Source organism: Protopterus annectens, chromosome 7.part0 (genome assembly GCF_019279795.1).
Source record: "Protopterus annectens isolate FY-2018-M chromosome 7.part0, PAN1.0, whole genome shotgun sequence".
Lineage (NCBI taxonomy): Eukaryota > Metazoa > Chordata > Ceratodontiformes > Protopteridae > Protopterus > Protopterus annectens.
In genome coordinates, this window is record NC_056739.1 from 218,236,207 (window position 1) to 218,258,200 (window position 21,994).

The 21,994-nt window shown below is 39.9% G+C and overlaps 1 protein-coding gene across 1 annotated transcript in view; it reads left to right on the forward strand.

Moving 5' to 3' along the window:
• Positions 1 to 21,994, forward strand: part of AMPD1 (adenosine monophosphate deaminase 1) — a 238,292-nt gene that overhangs the window by 150,630 nt on the left and 65,668 nt on the right. The window contains exons 8-10 of the mRNA XM_044076719.1: positions 3,245 to 3,376; positions 3,472 to 3,635; positions 17,315 to 17,441. Of these exons, the coding sequence (XP_043932654.1) occupies positions 3,245 to 3,376; positions 3,472 to 3,635; positions 17,315 to 17,441 (423 nt within the window). The remainder of the gene's footprint in view (positions 1 to 3,244; positions 3,377 to 3,471; positions 3,636 to 17,314; positions 17,442 to 21,994) is intronic.

The window sequence follows — 21,994 nt, forward strand, 5'->3', positions numbered from 1 at the left end:
AGGCTTTGACCATTTTTTCATAATTTCTCTGGTAGATTTAGATAACCATGGGGCAGGGTTAGATTTGATTTTCTTAGTTCTAGTAGGAGCTAAACTGTGAAAGATATTTAGAAAGGAATTATTGAAGTAAAGGAGGGCATCATCTAGAGGGAGAGTTTTAAGACACCAGTTGTAGCTACTTAGGATACTGTTGAAGGTCTGAGGACATAATTTAGATTGGTCCTGTATTACTCTGATGTTATGGACTGTTGATATGGATGAGCAGTTTTGAACAGCGAAGGCTGTGAGGTGGTCACTAAGGGAGTTTGCCAGAGTGCCAGATATAGAGTAATTGGAAAAATTCTGTGTTTATACGTGTTTTAAAGAAAGGTGATTTGACTGATATGGAAATTATTGCACAGTTGCTGTGATCCCAACTCCAGCAAGATTTTTCTCAATATTATTTTGTGCAAATTACAACAATACTTGGAATATGAATTGCCAAAAGTGCAGTCAACATTCAGAAAACAGTGAAGAACAAGAGATATTATTATGGATGTGAGGTGTACACTTCAAAACACAAAAGAACATCAAAAGGCTAGCTGTTTGTTCATCAACATGTACTATGTGCTGTTTCTACACCATACTGCTTTTCTAGAATTCTTTTGGTATAAGTTAGGTATTTGCAATTCTTTAAAAATATTTCTCCTTTAAGTTTCTCAGATCTTATTAATACTTCCATATCTGGGCACTCTGTTATTTTGTGCCCAATGTCACTAATGCAGTATACCTGTACTTTCTGTAAAATAGTGTCCATTTCATTTGTAACATCAGTGCCTCTTAATATTAGTGCTATAGGCATGGCACATGGCATGTTCAACAATCCTCTTTAAATGATCACCAGGTGTTATCCCTTCCCTGTCTGCTTTTCCAGGTGAACACATGGAATGCCTTGTCTTTTACATTTCTGCACTGTATTGTAAATTGGTTTAGCTGAACTCTTAAGGATCATCTCTCAGTAGTAATTGAAAGCTTTAATCTGGTGTTATTGAATACAGTCTGTAAGGGTCTGCAATTTATGATTAACATGAAGGTTTTACCAGTATGTACTTATGAAAAAGTCCCCATCATGACCATTAAGTTATTGTCCCATACTGGCCCACTCATCATCTCATTCAAAACCCAGCATCCTAGGATGCCAGGAGATAGAGATAAAGATGATATTGTTATATTATATGCTGTGTAACTTTGCCACCTGTTAACTGGACAGCCAGGCAGCATGGTATAATGACCAACATGCCTAAGCAGTGCATTTGCAAGGTTCTCTATATCTGTGATGCTTATTGAAGTGTGGGCATTCTTTGGGGAGGTGATAGTCCCAGACAGTACTTATAATGTTGCTCTTTTACTGTTTATACACATTTTTACTCTATTTTTTTTATTATTTGTATGTATTATTGCAACTGCGGTGGTGGTGCTGCAGTAGCGTTATCGGCTCACAGTTAGACATTGCCCGTTCGATTCTCAGTTAGAGCGTCTTCTGTGTGGCGACATGCATGAATGGGCATTCCTTCGTTGAAGGTTGTGTGTTAGGCCCGGCAAGCCAGTACATAAAAAATCTACTGCCAATTATTAGTGGACCGGAGTTCCGCTGTGTCGACCCCTAATCGGGAAAAGCCAAAAGACACAAACAAATTTGTATGTATTATTGCATATTTAAAATGCCTTTAGTCTCTGTAATTTACTCTATGAATGCTAGTAACTCCTACTGTGACGCTGTTATTTTACTTTGTATTAAGCTTTGCAGCAATTCTCAAGTGGTGGCTGAAATGGGTCCAGATTACATCAGTCCAATATCCAAGATTACCAAACATAAATGGCAGTTCTGCAGTGGGACTCACATAAATACCCCTCCCCAAGTTTAACTACTGGTTCTTAAGCTTTGCAATGCCATTAAACAAACATTTGTACTGACAAAGAAGTTTACTGAATCTTTGTCTAATCTGTTCATTTTCTTATATACCGTTTAGTATTTGTATCGCACCTAATTTTATTTGCAGAGAGAGTAGCTTAGCAAGATGTTTCCATTATTTTGCAAAACAATAAAAAGGCATTTTGTCACCTATCTTTTAACTTTCACTTCTAGGCTGGATATCCCTATAAATGAATATGTTTTGTAGACCTCTATGCATATATGCTGGTGTCACACTTCTTTACCTCTGACTTTAACATTACTTTATTAAAGTCATCATTAGACATTATATTAACTGGGGCTCCTATAGCGTTTTTTTTTTCCATTTATTTTCTTTGTATTCCCATGTTTATTTCTGTCTGCTTTGCACTATACAGAAGATGCAAAATGCCAGTATACTGAACCCCATCTGTGGGCGAGCCAGCAATGGACGTTCACCCCCCATCCTTCTCAACCAGCTTCTACATGCATCCAAGCTGTTGCTTGAACTCAGGTTACCTGCAGCATAATCTGGACTTGATCCATCAATGCCACAGAGCTGGCAGTCTATTTCCTACATTTTTCTTGAGCTAAAAGTGCTTTTTAACAAGTTTCCTGCATTGCTGAATACATATAGATGCACATATAAACCATACAGTTGCAGAGCTTTTGCTCTTTTATTTCTGGACATGCTCCGAGCTGTTGCATAGTTGGTAAACATCAATACCGCTTGTTTCAGCAGGTGCCTATGTTAAGTGTGTCACAGTCTGTTTCAAACAATGAGAAGCTAGGAATGGCTACCGATATTTTACTCCTTCTCTGTGTGCTTTAGCTTTTAGCATTTCTTGTTTTTCTTGACAACTTATTCCTAACCATCACTACCTGTGAAAGATTGCTTATGACATTTCTCTAATTAGTTCGCCTGAAATATGTAAAGTCCTCCCTTCTCTGTATTTGTATGAAAATAACTTTTAACACATGCTGTCTCACTCTTACAGGTCTTATCCTGCTGTGCACCACCCTTGTTTTTGTGAGAGTGTGTTCTGCAGTCAGTGATGTCACAGAGAAAGGGGTACTATGATAGGTTCAAACTTCATGTCTAACTAAGCACTTACCACTCTGAACGTTTTACTGACTAAAGTTTCCTTCATCTATGGAAATGGTTTATTTGCTGGCTTTGTTTTCTTTTTATTTAAAGTTTTAGAATTTATTGTCATACTTAAAATATTGATGTTCTAAATATCTGATGCCTTCAGTGGAGTGTTATTTATATTTTAATGACTGATACAGTCAGTTTTGATTTTGTTTCCCTAGGGAAGGCAGACCTTTCAGCGGTTTGACAAATTTAATGCCAAATACAACCCTGTGGGTGCCAGCGAGCTTAGGGACCTTTACTTAAAAACAGACAACTATATCGATGGTAAATACTTTGCTCATATTATTAAGGTGAGAATTTAAATTTGCATTTTGTAAGGTGCAGCGTGAATTTAATGGGATAAAAGATCACATAGTAAATGAGTTTTTGAAAATTTAAACTACAGGAAGTTGCTTCAGATTTAGAAGATGCAAAATATCAGCATGCCGAACCCCGTTTATCGATTTATGGCCGCTCAAAAGAAGAATGGACAAAACTCTCATCATGGTTTAACAAGCACAAAGTCTTTTCTCCTAACATGAAATGGATGATTCAGATACCTAGAATCTAGTAAGTCTTAATTCCTTTTGCCTCATTATTTTAAAAATAAAATATTGAATGCATTTCAGTTTTTCCCAGAACTTTGAATTATATGTAATAGTACTGAACATTTTTCATCTCACTATGCTGTACTGTTAGTTGTGCCATGAAGAAATTAGACTGCAGATATCCAGATAATCAGTTGTGTAGGTCAAGAATTAAAGATGTCTGAGGAACCCAGAACAAGATCTGAATAAGGATCCGTACTGGCAGATGTTAAACTAGAACAAGAAGTGAATATGGCTACCTTATACGGTCCCGACCAAAATGATGTTAGGGACTTCTGTAGCTGCTTTTGGATGAATAGAACATCTGATAGTATACCCCGCCCACTCAGTGTTTCATGACCAGCTCGCCACCCTTTAGTAATGAAATACATTGCTTCATTGAAGTCATTTGGAGTTAGAAACAGTTTTAAATGAGAATTATTTCATGTCATGCTTTTTCTTTATTTTAATATTCATTATTTTATAAGGATATAAACATCTTAACTCATTGGCTACATGCCCCATATTATGATTGATTAGGCAGCACGTGAGTGTCAACTTATTTTTTTTCAAGTTGACTCTACTCAAGAAGAGGCTGAGAAAATAAACAAGGTAACTTGTCTTTAGGCAGTTTAAAAGTTATTACCCTAACCACTAGTAAACATCTGTAAACATCTTCCTTATTTATTTTTCAATTATATATTTTGCAATTTATCTACTTTTGTTAAACTGATATCCACATTTGTGTAGCTCTTTGACTGCTATTAAATTCCAAGTACCAGAATTTGTACGAATTTATTCATACAGTGACTTAACAGCATAGATGTAAAACTAACACCACAGACTTAAGCAGACTAAAAATGTTTTAATTCAGAACTGATGGCATATTTGGCAAGAACCTAAAATAAAATTCATTATTTCAGCAAAAATTTTGTCAAATGAATTACCAGATTTAAGAAACAAAAAAAAAACAGAATGCAATATATAAATGCACAAAACAGCTATCTATCTCTCTTGAAACAGACCATGTTTAAAATTCATACAGGTAATTTACGTGATAATGTTCATTATGGTCATCTGTACTAATCACATATAAATGGTCATTAATGCTATGAGGACATACTCCATTATGGCACCCTAATGCTACAAAAGGAAGATCAGTGCAACATCATAGCCTCTTTGCACCCCGCACTGGCTGGGTCCTGCCTCTTTGCAGGAGCTGCTGTTCCCATATAACATCGTCAGGCACCTCAGATCACCTGGTGAGGGAGCATCCTCATTCCTAGGATACAGCTAGAAACCACAGGTCAACATTCTGTTACCTGCCCTGTACTATTTCTTTACAACTGTCCTTCCCAAAATGTGAGACTGAGACTTTGTTTTAAGACTTCTTTACAATCATTTATGTTAGGGAGTTTATTTATACTGAATTAGAGAGCCTTTGTAGTAAATACCTGCATTTAGTTTTTAATCAGTATTTAATCATGTTTCGCTGTCACTATGTCAGAATTATTTAAATCTTTTGTTTTATACAGTACATGCTTAGGCGAAAGTTTAAAGAGCCTGCTACATTAGTGACATAGACAGCTGGTTGAATGAGAGATCTTTGATACACAACTGCCCGGTATCCTTTTTGACCAACTTGCATGAGACACCGAGACATTATCAGCTGAACGTTTTCGCTATTTCTGAGATGCATCAATGACAGATTTGATTATATTTAAAGCAGTTACTCAAAAAGGGTTACAGGTATTTCATTAAAAACAGATGTTTATCTTACCAGTGATTTGAACAATTGTTCTTCAAATGCTGTATTTTGAAGCAAAAAAAAAAAAAAACAGTCATAACCCCCTTCACCCTAACCAGGAGCTCAGCAGTCAGAACAGGTTCTATATTCATAAAGGACGTGCACACCTCCAGACTAGTAGCCCAACATAACTCATCTGAGATACTTCAGGTGCAGCTAACATTGGGTAAGTTAGCAATTCAGGTCATAGCCTCCTATAGGTCCCCAACCATGTCCCAAGACTCACACTCCATATTCCTAAGCACCCTGGAGAATATTAGGGTCCAACGTAACACTCTGATACTGCGCGACTTCAACTACCCCTCCATTAACTGGGAAAACTACTCATGTACCAATACACTTGCCCAACGTTTCCTGGAATTCATTAATTCCAGTGCCCTGGACCAGCTCGTTCTTACCCCCACTAGAGGTAGTAGCATCTTTGACCTGGCATTACTAACATGGGTGACCATTGCTCTACACCAGTAGTCAACTTCTCCCTGGTTAGATCTGACCACAAACTAATCACCTTGGAAATCCACATCCCCCCCCAAAGGTAGCCACCATGAAAAACTTTTCCAAAGCTAACTTTGGGCTCCTAAAAACAGAGTGGTTAACTTCACGGCACCCATGCAAATGGAGATCATTTGCATGACTGCTGAATCATACACCAATGCACTGTATGAACACGTACACAAATGCATGGATCTCGCCATACCCAACAGAACCAAGATGTTCTCCTCCAAAAAAAGGAAGCCAATCTGGTGGTCCCCTGCCATAAACAAACTCTACAACAGAAGGAGGAAACTGACATGGAAGAAGGTGAAATCCCAAGACTGGAAAAACTCCCTTATCAGCCTCAACAAAAAGTTGAGATCCCTCATCAAATCCTCTAAAGCTAGCTATGAAAACAGAATTGCAGCAGATAGTAAAGAAAACCACAAGGCCTTTTATAGTTATGCAAAGAATCTCCATGGCAATACCCAGATTTGCTCTGAGCTACTGCACAATGATACCTCCTATACCAAACTGACAGATACTGCCAATATACTGGCTGACAGATTCAGTGGCAACTTTACCCCTCTCCCCCCCAAGGGACCAGTCACAATACCAGTAAATTGCCAAGCACTCAGTATTACTGCTGCACAGATTAAAACAGCACTGTCCAAGGCCAAGAATACAGCTTCTATGGGACCTGACAATATCCCTGTCTGTGTTCTAAATGAACTACAGAGTGAACTGGCACCTCACCTGTGTGCCCTGTTCAATCACAGCCTCACCTCAGGCTTTGCCCCTACCGAATGGAGCACTGCTACAGTCATCCCTCTCCACAAAGGAGGAGTGACTACAGACCCTGAGAACTATCGCCCCATTAGCCTGATGAGTCTGATATGCAAAGCTATGGAATGCATCATCATGGACCTAATAAACAAGGATATAGGGAATCTCCAAACTCTGGATCCCACACAGTTTGGTTTTGTGAAGGATAGATCATGTCTGCTCAACTTGGTCAACTTCTTTGAGTCAGTCACCAGAGCTGTGGATGAAGGCAAGGTAGTTCATACAGCCTACCTTGATCTGGCCAAGGCCTTTGATACCATTCCCCACTCAAGAATCAAAGAAAAACTCACTAAGCTATGCATAAACCCCTATATCACTAGGTGGGTTGCAAAGTGGATCACAGGTAGAACCCACAGTGTGAGAGTGCCTGATTCCAAGTCAGACTGCTGATCAGTCATGAGTGGAGTTCCACAGGGTTCGGTCATGGGTCCTCTCCTGTTTTGGTATCTACTTCTCTGAAGTCCAGGCCAACACGAAGGGACTCTGGCTGACAAAGTTTGCAGACGTTTGCAAGTTGGGAGCTATTATTATCTCCCCGAGTGATGTTGACATCCTACAGAATGGCCTCACTGAGACCAACAACTGGTGCCAGAACATGCTAACAGGTGTTGAATCTCACCCTGGACTGACACCAGAAATTAAGCCAATTATTAAAGTCAACCATTTTATGTTCATACTGTGGCATCATACTTAGTGAGGGTAGAATGCTACTCAATGCAAGGCTTATATCTATCTGTGACACATATTCTGAGAGATCCATTATGTCTCTTTTCATATAGTCCAGTGAAGTACATCTCAGGTCATTTACACCCACATGGACTATGATAGAATCATATTGGTACTTATGTGCAGTAACTTGAGTGCATGTGTGATATTGCGGATCCTGACTCCAGACAGGCAATTAACTGTTATCTTTTCCTTATCTAACTTATTGAGTGAGGCATCTGTGTGTCACACAGTAGCATCGCCAATGACAAGAGTATTATGTAAAGTATATGCTTGTCTATGGTCTTTGTTCTTGGAGTCCATTGGATATAGACTTATGTGAGATGGTTGGTGTTGCTTTTGCTGTGTGCTTTAATGATTGCTTAGGAGCAGTGTTACCATTAGGTGGCTTTGGAGGTCTTTGAAATTTGGGAAGGTTTCTTTTAAGTGCCTCAGTATAAGACAATTTGTGTATGTGCTGAGCAGAGTATGTGAGCGATGTACTATAGACATTCCTGACAGCCTCATTTCTATGTGAGATTTTTGCCTCTAAGGAAGTTGTGTATTTAAATGTGTCTGTAGTGTTAAGAAAAGCATTCTTCATTGTGCATCTCATAAATAAGGGCATCACATCCAAGACCAGGGAGGTTATAGCTCCTCTGCACCCAACCTTTATCAGACCATTAATAGAGTACAATGCTCTCTTCTGCATGTACCTCACCAGACACCTGCAGCAACTGGAGAGACCACAGAGGTTTCTAGCCAAAAGAATCCAGGACCTCCAAAACCTGGAGGAAACATGGAAAGACTGAAAGCCCTGTCACTGTACTCTATATCATACAGGCTGCTGAGAGGCAAACAGTGTCTGGCCTACAGAGCAATCTCAGACCCTGCCCTAATCAAATTGCTGCAAATGGAACAAGAATAATTTGCTCCAAGGATTTCAGCCTAGCCTGTGACATTAACAGAACATGCTAGAGAGACAGCTATGTCTCCCAGCGATTTCCAATCCCCTAGAATAGGGTCCCACTCCATGTGAAGCACAGCTGTCAATGACCCTATTCAAGTACAACCTTGACAACTGGATGGGTGATCATAAATTCATACTGGGGGTGGCACCTATGTCCCTCATGGACAGGGGTAGTCAGTGCTGATTGCAAAATCGCTCTGCTAACAATGACCACCTAACTATGGTTAATAAGAGTATTTGGGTTATTACACAGCTAGGCTCATAAAGGCCATAGAGCCATTAGCCTAGTAACCACCTATGAACCTATAAAAAACAAAGATAGAGTGAAAAAATAGATTTTTTAGTTCTAAGGTAGAGTTTTCCTTTAAGGATTGGGTTTTAATAGGGAGACATAGGGTAGTTTCTGGGGTTAAGGGCAAGATGTTGTATAGTGCTAAGATATGGTAGTGCTATTCGATATGCAAATTAGTTTTTGGGGTTAAGGGCAAGATGTTATGTACTAGTATCCACCTCTGCCTTCCTCTACTCAACATACACACCTGGAGTTCCATTTTTCAGGGATCATTTTGCTCTTATCTGTAACTTTAGCCAGTGTCTCTCTGACATACCATTAAAATAGTAACACTCTGCCACAAGTCTTGGTGATTAGAAGGTACCTCATATCACAGTATCTCTCCAGTTTTTCATTTTTTGTTACTGGTGGTCATTTTCATATTGGCTGGAGAAATCCCATAGTAATTTTGTATAATTGTATTCATTAGCAGCAAGTGATGCACATCATGCCAGCAATACAAGCAAAAGAAACCCAGTACCACTGTCAATCTTCATTTTAAACCTGGTTTTACAGCAAGTCATGCACATCATGCCAGCAATACAAGCAAAAGAAACCCAGTACCACTGTCAGTCTTCATTTTAAACCTGGTTTTACAGCAAGTCATGCACATCATGCCAGCAATACAAGCAAAAGAAACCCAGTACCACTGTCAATCTTCATTTTAAACCTGGTTTTACAGCAAGTCATGCACATCATGCCAGCAATACAAGCAAAAGAAACCCAGTACCACTGTCAGTCTTCATTTTAAACCTGGTTTTACAGCAAGTCATGCACATCATGCCAGCAATACAAGCAAAAAAAACCCAGTACCACTGTCAGTCTTCATTTTAAACCTGGTTTTACAGCAAGTCATGCACATCATGCCAGCAATACAAGCAAAAGAAACCCAGTACCACTGTCAGTCTTCATTTTAAACCTGGTTTTACAGCAAGTCATGCACATCATGCCAGCAATACAAGCAAAAGAAAACCCAGTACCACTGTCAGTCTTCATTTTAAACCTGGTTTTACAGCAAGTCATGCACATCATGCCAGCAATACAAGCAAAAGAAACCCAGTACCACTGTCAGTCTTCATTTTAAACCTGGTTTTACAGCAAGTCATGCACATCATGCCAGCAATACAAGCAAAAGAAACCCAGTACCACTGTCAGTCTTCATTTTAAACCTGGTTTTACAGCAAGTCATGCACATCATGCCAGCAATACAAGCAAAAGAAACCCAGTACCACTGTCAGTCTTAATTTTAAACCTGGTTTTACAGCAAGTCATGCACATCATGCCAGCAATACAAGCAAAAGAAACCCAGTACCACTGTCAATCTTCATTTTAAGCCTGGTTTTACAACAAGTCATGCACATCATGCCAGCAATACAAGCAAAAGAAACCCAGTACCACTGTCAATCTTCATTTTAAACCTGGTTTTACATGACAGTAATTGTAGTGATACACAAAATGAGATGGTTAATAACATTCTGAGTCATTCAAGTGACATGAATCTGCAATATACTGGACTAACCACTAATACAATGCATGACAGGAAATGCAGTCTTCTCCATTAATGAAACTGTGGAAACAAGGCTACAAGCAGAAACAATTCATTGCACTTTGCTCTAGTGTCTCAGAAGAAAGTCTTGTGAGTGATGCCCAAATATGGGATTGTGATGACTGTGTCATAGCCTAGTAAAGGACCCCCAAGGAAGCAGGGCCCTATTCTGCAAAATAGGTTCAGTTAGCCTGAGGCTGGCCCTGCTTGCAACTTCTGCTCTGTTGAGATCCATGGTGATATTTATACAGAGGGGCAAATATGGACAGGGCACTGGGTAAATATAGAAGGGCAAATATGGACAGAACACTGGGGAAATACAGAGGGGCAAATATGGACAGAACACTGGAGAAATACAGAGGGGTAAATATGGACAGGACACTTGGGAAATACATAGGTGCAAATATGGACAGGACACTGGGGAAATACATAGGTGCAAATATGGACAGGACACTGGGGAAATACAGAGGGGCAAATATGGACAGGACACTGGGGAAATTCCCCCAAGTCTTTCTAGGTATTGTTTCAGAAGGTGGGAGAAATGAGGGGAGTGAGCAGATGTGGAAAAGGTGACAGAGAAGTTATGATGGACACAAATGGTAAAACTGCTAAAAACAATAGTGCAAATTCTGAAATGGGTGAAGTTGTGGTGAATGAAATTACAGTTACAGATTTCTAGGATAATGGACTTTCTGTTGAAAAAATGTTAATGCTAAGTGATTTACCTGAACTTTTGGTAATACAGTCTGAAACTACCTTGAGTATTGTAACAGAGAACATAGCAATAGACAGGTGTGTGGATGATGAAAGTGATGATTCTAAGAAGTTGCAAACTCTTAGTACATTGGAAAGGTTTCAGGATCAGCAGAGTGATGGCATTATGTGTTTCAAAGTAACAGCACCTGCAAACGTAATCCTGAATGGGGCAGAGGGAAAGCTAACATTCATGTGCTGAAAGCTCCAGGATCACATCACAGCCTGCAGTCCCCAGCAGAAGAAGGGACTTTGTAAATGTGTTCATAGGTGGATACTGGGCTATTGACCAAAAGGTCTTTATAAGCCTAGCAGTGTGAACACAGTATAATACTACAGAAACCCAATATAAAGGATCTCGCCTAAACTCGAGATGTTAGTTAGCATCGACTGCCCATATCTAGGAGGGTCATAAATGAAATCTGTGGCAGGAATTTCCAGTTTCCCATTCAGTCATCCAGGCTACACTTAAACAGGGTCATAGAAGGGCTTTGTTTGATGTGAGCTGGTAGTCTATTCCAGAGGAGTGGTAATTTCTGAGAGACATATCTGTCTCTCCAGCAGGTACCTATTAATTTCGCAGGCCAGGTTAAGGTCCTTGTAGTGGTATTTGACTTGTAGATCTGCAACATTTCCATTAGGTTTGGATCTGAGATTGCTCTGTAGGCCATGCGCAAGTCTTCTCTAAGTAGTCTGTATGCTAATAAGTACAGTGACAGTGACTTCACTTTGTCAATATATGACATGTGCTGGAGACCCTGAATTTTCTTGGTCAGAAATCTCTGAAGTCTCTCAAGTTGCTGCAGGTGCCTAGTAAGGTACATACCAAAGGGAGCATTGTACTCAATTATTGGCCTGATGAAGGTCAAGTACATGGTTGTTATGACCTCTTTCACTCTTCAGGCAATACCTTGGCCAATGAGGTGTGTGATGTAGAATGCCTTCCTTACCACAGAAGACACATGGTGGTCAAAGTTTCGACTACAGTCAACTTGCGTTCCCAAGTCTCCCACTACTGAGTTGATATTTAGGGTATTATTACTTATATGATAGTCCGCAAGGATATCATTTTTACTGAAGGGGATAATAATGCATTTTTTACACTGAGTTTGAGTCCATGGCTTTGGCACTAGTCATTGGTTTGTGTAAATCCCTCTTGCAGTATATTAACATTGTTTGGGGATTCAATGATTGCACCTAATTTACAGTAGTCAGCAAACTTAGTTAGCCACAGCCCCTTTGTTTTGGCCTGACCTTCTGAGAAGTATATTCCAAACAACAGGGGGTCCAGCACTGACCCATGTGGAACCCCACTGGTGACAGGTCTGCTGGATGAGGTAAAGTCCTCAACTTTGATTGAGTGTGATCTGTCGGTTACCCAGTTAGCAACCCATCCGACAACATAAGAGTTGATATTCAACTGGGAGAGTTTATCAATGATGCCCAAATGTGGGATTGTGGTGAAGGCCTTGGCTAAGTCAAGGTAGGCTGTAGCACAGGCCTTCGTATATGGCTCTGGTGATGTTTTTGAAGAAGTCCACCAGGTTTAACAGGCATCACCTGCCTTTGACAAAACCAAACTGTGTTGGATCACGGATTTGGAGATCACATATATCCTTTTTATAAGGTCCATGATGATTTGTTCCATGACCTCACGGATAAGGTTGGTTAAGTTATGGGTCTGTAGTTCCCAGGATCAGTTGCTGTACCCCTTTATGATGTGGAGTGACGGTTGCTGTTTTCCATTCAGCAGGGACAAAATCAGTACTCACTCTGTGGTTGAAGAGAGTACTTAATGGAGTTGGTAACTCATGTTTTAGACCATTTAAAATGCAATCTTGGATGCCATTTGGTCCCATAGAGGCTGTGTTTTTGGCCCTAGAGAGAGCATTAATGACTTGCTCTTTGGAGATGCAAGGTGGGGGAGATGTAGAGGGAATGTTTTGTGGAGGGGACAGAGGGTGAAATTTTCACCAAACCTTTCAGCTAATAGGTTAGCTATTTTCACAGGATTAGTGTGTGATGTGATCCACAGCTAGTTCTGCACATGTCTGTCTGGGTTCTACCTTTTAGGTTACAGATATAGCTGAAGAATGCCTTATGGTTATCCTTAGCTATGGTTGCTAATTTTTTTCAGAGTTGCCTTACAGGATTTTACAAGTTGTGTTATTTTTTTCAAGCAGAGGAAGGTGTTCTTCCAGTGCTGGGATCTCTCTTTATTATTCTTAGCAACTTCTTCCTTTTATTGTATAACTTATTAATGCTGGATGTCCACGAGGGAGGCTTGTTTTTCTTGAGCATCTTGTTTTGATCCTATAAGGTACAGCTGTGTCAATACATTTGTAGAAGTGTTTGCACAGGGTATTTCTGTATACCTTAATATAGTTATCAGTGCCATCTGTGGGAACAGGACCCTGGAAATGATTTATGCCATCCCTTAGGAGGGTATAATTAGCTTTGGTGAAATTTTTTAGCCCGATTTTACCTGAGGGGTTCAGATGTTATAGCTACTTCAAATGTGACTGATTTGTGATCAGAGTTAACCAGTGAGGGTCCTCAACTTGTGGTGGTGCAATGGTCACTCATGTTGGTGAGGACCAGATACAGAATATTTGAGCCCCTTGTGGGGTTGCATGCTATTTGTTCTAGGGCATTAGTGTTAACAAAGTCCAGGAACCTTTGTGCGAGCATGTTGGTACTTGTATAAATTTCCCAGTCAATGGAGGGATAGCTAAAATCGTACATGACTAAAGTGTTTGGTTGTAATTTGACTGGCTCAAGTAGGTCCGAATAATCAGTGTGGGTATCCTGGTTCATTGAAGGGGCCTATAGCTAATGATGACTTGAAGGGGGGGTCTTATCCACAGTAAGTTGAACTTGGAGAAACTTCACAAAGTTTTTTCTGCCTAATCAGTCTAAAGGTGTATTTATTTTTGTTGAAGATAGATACTCCTCCTCCTTTGGTTGTCACACGTTCATTTTGTGGTCTGAATGTGTAGAAGACATTGTAGCCTTGCAAGGCCGGGGTACTCTCTGTGGTCCTGAACCAAACTGCTGTGAGTGCACAGACTTCAACATCCTCCAGGGTGAGGAGTGCTTCCAGAGAGTTCAGTTTCTGATTTAAACTCCTAGCGTTTAGCAGCATAACCTTTCATTTATTTGTGAGTGATATTTTCATGTTGGAAATTTTGTTTTTGAGACCTAGCCTAAAAAGGGCTCTATGGGGGAGGCAATTGCCTTAGCCAGTAACTGAAAGCCTAGAGGTACAGGTGAAGACCATTCCTGGCAAAGCAGTGTAGTCTGTCAACCATGCCATCCCCGGCTGACAGGAACAGGATCCCCTTAGAATGACACCAGAAACTGTGCCAGTTGTTGAAGTCACTCATTTTTTGTTTATACTATGGTGTCATCCTAGGTGAGGGTAGAATGTTGCTCAAGGCTAGGGACACACCTGCCTGGGACACATATTCATAGAGCTCAGTCATGTCTCTCTTCATATTGTGTAGTGAGGTAAATCTCAAGTCATTCACACCAACATGAACTATGATGAAGTCATAACAGTACTTGTTAAAGAGACTTGAGTGCATGTGTGATTTGATGGATCCTGGCACCCGATAGCTGACTGTAACCTTCTCCTTGTCCAGCCTGGTGAGTGGGACATCATTGTGTCTCACAAAGGAGTCACTTATGTCTAAAAAATGTGTTTTAGATGTGCTTTGCTTTAGGGTCTTATTTGGTGAGACACTGATGTTTGTGTTTTATGTGTATTGAGTGCTGTAGGTGTTGTATTAGGTGCAGCATGTTTGTGTTTGGAAGGTCTCTGGTATTTAGGTAGGTTTCTGGTAAGTACCGCCATGTATGATGGTTTATGTTTTGAGTCCATAGTTTGCATAGGTGTAGCATGTGAGTTGAAACCCTGCTTAGTGTTACTACTCTATGCATGAGAGAGCAAGGATTCCAGATTCTTAGTGTAGATGCATCTCTCACAAATTGTACTTAGGTGATTTAGGAGTAGACGGTTGTCAGTGTACATGAGGCAGTTGCTACACTGCCTCAGCAAACCCATGTCAATCAGGTCAGTAGGAGAAATGGAGAACTGACCATCCATAATGCTAGTTTAAATCCTGTTTTCACAGTGGGGAGAGAAAATAGAGGGGTGTGGTATAACTGTGTGCTGTAAACACTGTCTATACTAATAGGGTGCTCTATAAAGAGTCTGTACTAGCGGGAGTTCTCTAAATGGTGTGAAATTACTATAGATTTGGTGGTTTTGGGACTGTTTAAGGAGCAAAAGTACAGATGAGGTGCTCTCTAAGCAGCTAAGTGCAATATAAGGACTTCTCAACTGGATAATGGGCAGCTACTAAGGGAAAAATTATCCACTGAAGTTTTTGTGTCTATAACTTCCAGTAGTTACCCCCACTATGCAGTAGTGCACAGTGGTGAATGCAGGTGTACTACACTGGCTGGTCACCTAACTCTGTGGAGCTCTGTTAAAACAAGCTCAAACCCATGCATATGTGGGGCTTATGTACCAACAGTGAGCAAACTGAATTAAATAATTTAACCAATAAAAAAAGCTCAAAACTGAGCCCTGTGCAAGCAACCTTCAATCAGATGAGTCCTAGCTGCATTATCCTGCCAGAAAAGATGCAGGCAGCCCTCTTCAACAAAAGATAGCATGCTTTAGTGCTCAATTTAACAAACAGAACCAGATTCAGCAGGTCTGAATCTAGTCTATGCCACAGCAGTTAACAAGTGCAACAAATCAGCAAGAAGTTTTAAAAATCAGCAATATAACAAAACTAGAGTTTAAAAGTGCAAAATATATTACAAAATTGTACTTATGGTTAGCAGAATGCAACAGATTCCTTGGATAGCACAGATGAATGCATCAGAGCAGTGGCTGGTCGCTTAACTCTGTAAAGGGAAACCTATGACAGGTATGCCATTAAGGAAAGAATGTTAATGGTGACTAAAGTGACAGAAGCAGAAATTAATGCAATTATGAATTTTGAAAACAAAGGTGATCCAGAAAGCTCAAGTCAGGTCTGGTGTCCCACCTGTGACACAGAGGGTGACAGGACTAACAAGAAACAGAGTGCAAAGGATTAGTCCAGATAAAATCACTTTAATTAGCTGATCTAGGAGACTCTGTCTATTTGTGATACCCTCCCTGTGGGAGGAATAAAGATGCTTTGTTGAGAACTGTATGAACTAAAGATGGTATAAGATCACAAGGCTACGAATTCTATTCCCACCCCAGGTGCTTGGATTCATTTTTTAATACTGAAAATTCAGTGCAGCTTAAGAGGGGGTGCTGCAGTAATGATTGTGGCACCCTTTGGATAGGGTCTGTTTAGGATTAAACTGAGGTCCCATCTGCCTGAGGTGGTGGTTGCTCAGGTGAATGTAAAACATCACATGACATTTAGCAAAAAAGAACAGAGGAAGTTGCATGGCCAAATTTCCCTCATTCAGTATGAGTACCACCTCAGGCTCCCCTGGAAAAAGGTCATTAGCCTAGTGGACCTAACCGGCCTAGTAGAACTAAACCAGTCAACAAACGCATAAAGAAATAGAAAGGGCACATATTTTATTTATGTGGTGTATGTGATTTATGTTGGAGAGGTAAATATGGTGAAGTTGTATATAACAAAATTTGGGATGTTACAGAAATTATAAATCACCTGAATTTAATGTAAAACTGTAGGACTGGTTTGAAAACATACAATACTTTATTTTTTTATTTTTACTGACCATATATGTAATTGTTTCACGTGTCTATAATGTGTATTTTTATTTTCTGTTGATGTTATTCTAAAATATGAAAAGTGTATATGTTACATTTAATGTGTAGCTTTAAATTAGGTTAGATAAAGCTGTCATCTAGTAATGACAAAGTAAAGTCCATTGAAGGACTATAAACTACCTATGAAGTCACCAGTGCAAGGAAATAATTCAGTGTTAAATGACATGAAGCAGGCAGGTCATGACAGAGACACCTGATGACAGCTAGGATAACATAGCAGGTGCAAGTACCGACCCACCACATCTCGGGTAACAGCATGCTGGAAATAAATGTATGCACCCTCAGACTGTTACATTATACTTATGGCATACACTACTATCGCAAAAATCTGTTATGTCTTCACTTCTGTGATGTTTATGTGCATTAGAAAGTGATAGTTTTAATGCACAATAATTTGACATATAACCATTATTTTCAGTGACATTTTTAGGTCAAAAAATTTCATTCCTCACTTTGGGCAGATGCTGGAGAATATATTCCTACCTGTGTTTGAAGCTACAATCAAACCCCAGTCCAATAAGGAGCTCAGTATCTTCCTCAGACATGTAAGTATTGCGTAGGTGTGTAATAATCCCCCTCCCCTGATTCTTCATTCTCAGTCTAGACTGATTGCCAGTCAGGATCATTTTTTCTGAATCTTTAGTTTTATACTAATATCTTATGACTATACAGGTACATGGCTGAAAGTGAAGTGGTCTGTGCATGAACTATTGGGGTGCCATTTGTATTTAACAGTGTGATCATTTGTTTGTGTTATTATTACCTTTCATGCATGGTCATGGATATATTTAAATGCATTACAATGGTATGTAACTCTGCTAAAATTTAAATTATTGTATCCTAAAGTGGCATCCTCTTCAGCACTTGTCCACAGTTGTATACCTTTGAAGATCCCAAAGCACCAGTGGTCGACTATTAAAAGACAGTTGAGAAAATGGGTATACACCCCTACATTAATAAACATGGCAAAAAGGCCCCAGCTTGAACTGTATAAGCACATGAAAAGGGATCAAATATCTTACAGGAAGCAATGTCCTCTACAGATTCTCTGTAATGCAAGAGGCTTTGCTCCTAGATTCTCTCCATCGTAGTATAGTCACTTTCAAGTTTTAGTGTTAAGGTGTACAGCAAAAGTTCAGATGTGGTCTTTAGGGCCCATTGGTTTGCCAGCCTTAGTAAGACATGGACAACTTTTTACAGCTCCCACTATTTTTGTGACCTATTTATATCACCTGACCATCCAAATGTTTAATTTATACACAGCTTTATATGCCACTTCCCACTTACTTCTCCAAATCATAATCTAGATAACTAATTAATAATATAAATAATTGTAGTATGAGGTGCTCTGTGCAGATTTAATGTTGCCGCACTTATAAATGAAGCAGTTACAGTTACTGGCTTCATATTGCTGCCTGGGAGTTAGCATGGAGTACTAAAGCTCTATGTTGCTAATGAGCTGCTGCCTGTAATACATGATACAGGGTTGGATTCCTTCCACCTCCATTTGTCTACAGGGTGACTCACAGCAAGTCACTTAACTATACAGTGGTCACTTGTGTTCAGTTCATATTGGTTATCAAATATATAAAATAAAATTAAATTAAAAGCTTTAGCTTCCAGGACCCGGACACTATCAACACTATTAAGGAATGCAAAATTGTGTCTACTGCTATATGTCAAAACAATGTCTTATGTGAAGGATGTTTTTTTTCTTATCCTAAGCCTTATCATAACAATATCACTAATATCAAACTGCTTAAACCCCTAATACTAAATTCTGCTTACTGACAGGTCATATTATTCACTGATTAATTTTTAAGTCCATTCTGTTATAAACATGTGTTAGCCCTGTTCTGAATTTGTATTGTACAAGAGTCTATGGCCCTCTTGTTTTTCTATGTCTGGCAGACCAGTAAAAATACACTATTGCACTGAAATTGTACAGAAGTTCTGTATGTTTTCAGCCTAATTTGATCGGAAAATAAAATCTGCATACCCAATGCATAGACTAGGTAAGATAAAATGAACTAGCATAAAAAATATATATAAGGGATAAGGTGTTAAGTAGTCAGTCATATTCAATAAGCCTGCTGCTACAATACTATGTTTTCATTGCAGCCAGGAACTTCTGGAACATTCACAGAAAGTAAAAGATGAAAGCTGTGTTTAATGTTATTTATCTGGGGCCTGATGTCATCTCAGTTCCCTGCAAAGTTGTTGTACATTTTCAAGTTCAGAGTTAAACAAAAGCATCTTCCAGTCTGATTATACTGTGTATCAATGTGCTGATTTGAACTTTTACATGGGTATAATTAATAAAGCATTACAGCATGCCAACAGCATTAAAGAGCAAACTCTATGGGCAACCATGCACAACTGGGCATTGTTCCTATTAAACAAGCTTGACATTACATCATAGAAATTTCAAGAATGTCACTCAGAAAGTTCAAGTTATTTACTAAATCTGTTTGCTAATAAAACTCTTTTAATAAAGATAACATTTATACTGGTGTTTTAGTCTGCTGAATCATGTCAGAATCTGTATATTGTATTTAGTAATAGGTTCATGCAACATGTTTCTTTTGTTACATATTTGTAATTGTGTTGCTATATTGTGCTAATGGTTATTATTTAAACTTTTTTTTCTCACAAATCAGGTCCTTTTGTGGATCAGCCTATCCAATACTTTGTCTTATAGTTAAATAAACATATAATTTATACAGCTCAGCATATAAATAGTGTAAATATGTTAGCCCTGAAATAAAAACGCATATGTATATCACATATCATAGATACGTACATAGATATGAATATACACACCCAAGTATATTGCATTCTATTTAGGAATAGTAGCTAGTAAGAAAGGTGACCCATTCTATTTGTGTATAAGGGCTCAGCCTTCAGCTGTTTAGTCAGTTGTTTGTGTCTTTGGCTTTTCCCGGTTAGGGGTCGCCACAGCGGAACTCCGGTCCGCTAATGATTGGCAGTAGATTTTTATGTACTGGCTTGCCAGGCCTAACGCACAACCTTCAATGAAGGAATGCCCATTCATGCATGTCGCCACACAGAAGACGCTCTAAATTAGAATCGACCGGGTAACGTATAACTGTGAGGCAACAACGCTATCGCAGCACCACCACCGCAGTTTCAGCTGTTTAGTCAATGAATTCTGCAAAGTAATCGAATGTTTTTCTTACTGTTTTAAACCCATTCCTTGCCCAGAGACACTGCTCTTGCTTGGAGTGTCTTGCATCAGTTAACAGCCATAAGGATGTTCTCACTGTAATCAAACATTTGCTTTGGACTGTGATTGAAAGGGTGCAACAACACTTGCACATCTTTGCATCATTTAGCATTCAGTTGTCTGGCAAGGCTAGGTGCAGAAAAAAGTCATCATTTCTGTTGTAAATATACTTTTTTCTAAAAGTTTTGAGTATAAAGGTTGTCTCCATGAGAACACTTCGGCATTTACATTGTTTACTCTCTTTGAGGCAGAATGACTTTTAGTCATGCTGTATACATTTATTTCAGACTGACTGTAAATTTGGCAGCAGATTTCATGGCTTTGTATGAGTTTAGTTTCCTAGTTTCATAGTATAGTACTAGGCTATCTGCCCTAGGGCATTTATAAGCCTAGCCAAAGTATATGTGGCTTTCACCACCCCATGTAATGATACAAAAGTGTACAATTTAAATTAAATTTAGTTTACTGTGCCTCAATCTAGCAAAGATACAGAGATGACCCCCGGGGTAAACCTACGATCACCCATCCATTCGTCCAGATTTCTCTTGAAGAGAGTCAGTGAGGGGCTCTGCCTAACATGGACAGGTATCCTGTTCCAGAGTGTGGGAAGCCTCTGGGTTATGAATCTGTCCCTCCAGCATGTCCTATTCATATTTGTGCTGAAGTTTAGATCTTTAGCTCTTGTGGCTCTGATGGATTTGGATTTTTTGAGGTGGAGCATGTCCATTAATTCTGAATTGGACATGGCCTTGTACGTAAGGCACAGATCACCTCTGAGCAGGCAGTATGCTACTGAATAGAGCTGGAGCTTTTTCAGTCTGGCAGCATATGACATATGCTGGAGACCCTTGATCCTCTTGGTAAGGTACTTTTGGGGTCTCTCCAGCTGCTGCAGGTGCCGGGTGAGATACATACCAAGTGGGGCATTGTACTCAATCATATGCCTGATAAGGGAGGAATATAAGGGTACAATGACATCCTTTGATCTAGATGTGAATCCCTTCATGATAAGGTGGGCACGGTAGAAGGTCTTTCTAACCACTTTGGCGACGTGGGTGTCAAATGAGAGGTCACTGTCAACTTGGGTCCCCAGGTCTCAGATTACTTTTTCCGTACTTAATGGATTACTGCCTATGTGGTAATTTGTGGGTACTTTGTTTTTTCCAAAGGGGATGACAATACATTTTTTGGCATTTAGTTTAAGGCCATGACTCTGGCACCAGTCGTCTGTTTCTGCGAGGCCCTTCTGGAGGATGCATGTGTCAGCTGGTGTGTCGACTATGGCGCCTAGTTTGCAGTCATCTGCGAACTTTGTCAGCCACAACCCCCCTATGTTTGCCTGCACATCTGAGAAATAAATGCCGAACAAGAGGGGTCCCAAGACAGAGCCCTGTGGGACTCCACTTGTGACTGGCTTAGAGTCTGACATAGCTCCAGCTATTCTGACTTTGTGGGTTCTGCCCTTTAGCCAGTTTGCAACCCATCTTGTGACAAACGGGTTTACATTTAAGCTGTTGAGCTTGTCTATGATGCCTGAGTGGGGTATTGTGTCGAAGGCTTTTGCCAGATCCAGGTAGGCTGTATGAACTGCTTTGCCTTCATCGATGGCTCTAGTGACTGTTTCAAAAAAGTCCACCAGGTTTAAAAGACAGGATCTGCCCTTTACAAAGCCAAACTGGGCAGGGTCAATCATCTGTAGGTCCCTGACGTCCCCGTTCATGAGTTCCATAATGATCCCCTCCACAGCCCCGCAGACCAGGCCGGTCAAGCCTATGGGGCGGCAGTCTCCGGGGTCCGCAGAGGCGCCACCCCCATGGAGTGGGACCACTGTAGCTGTACGCCAGTGTTCAG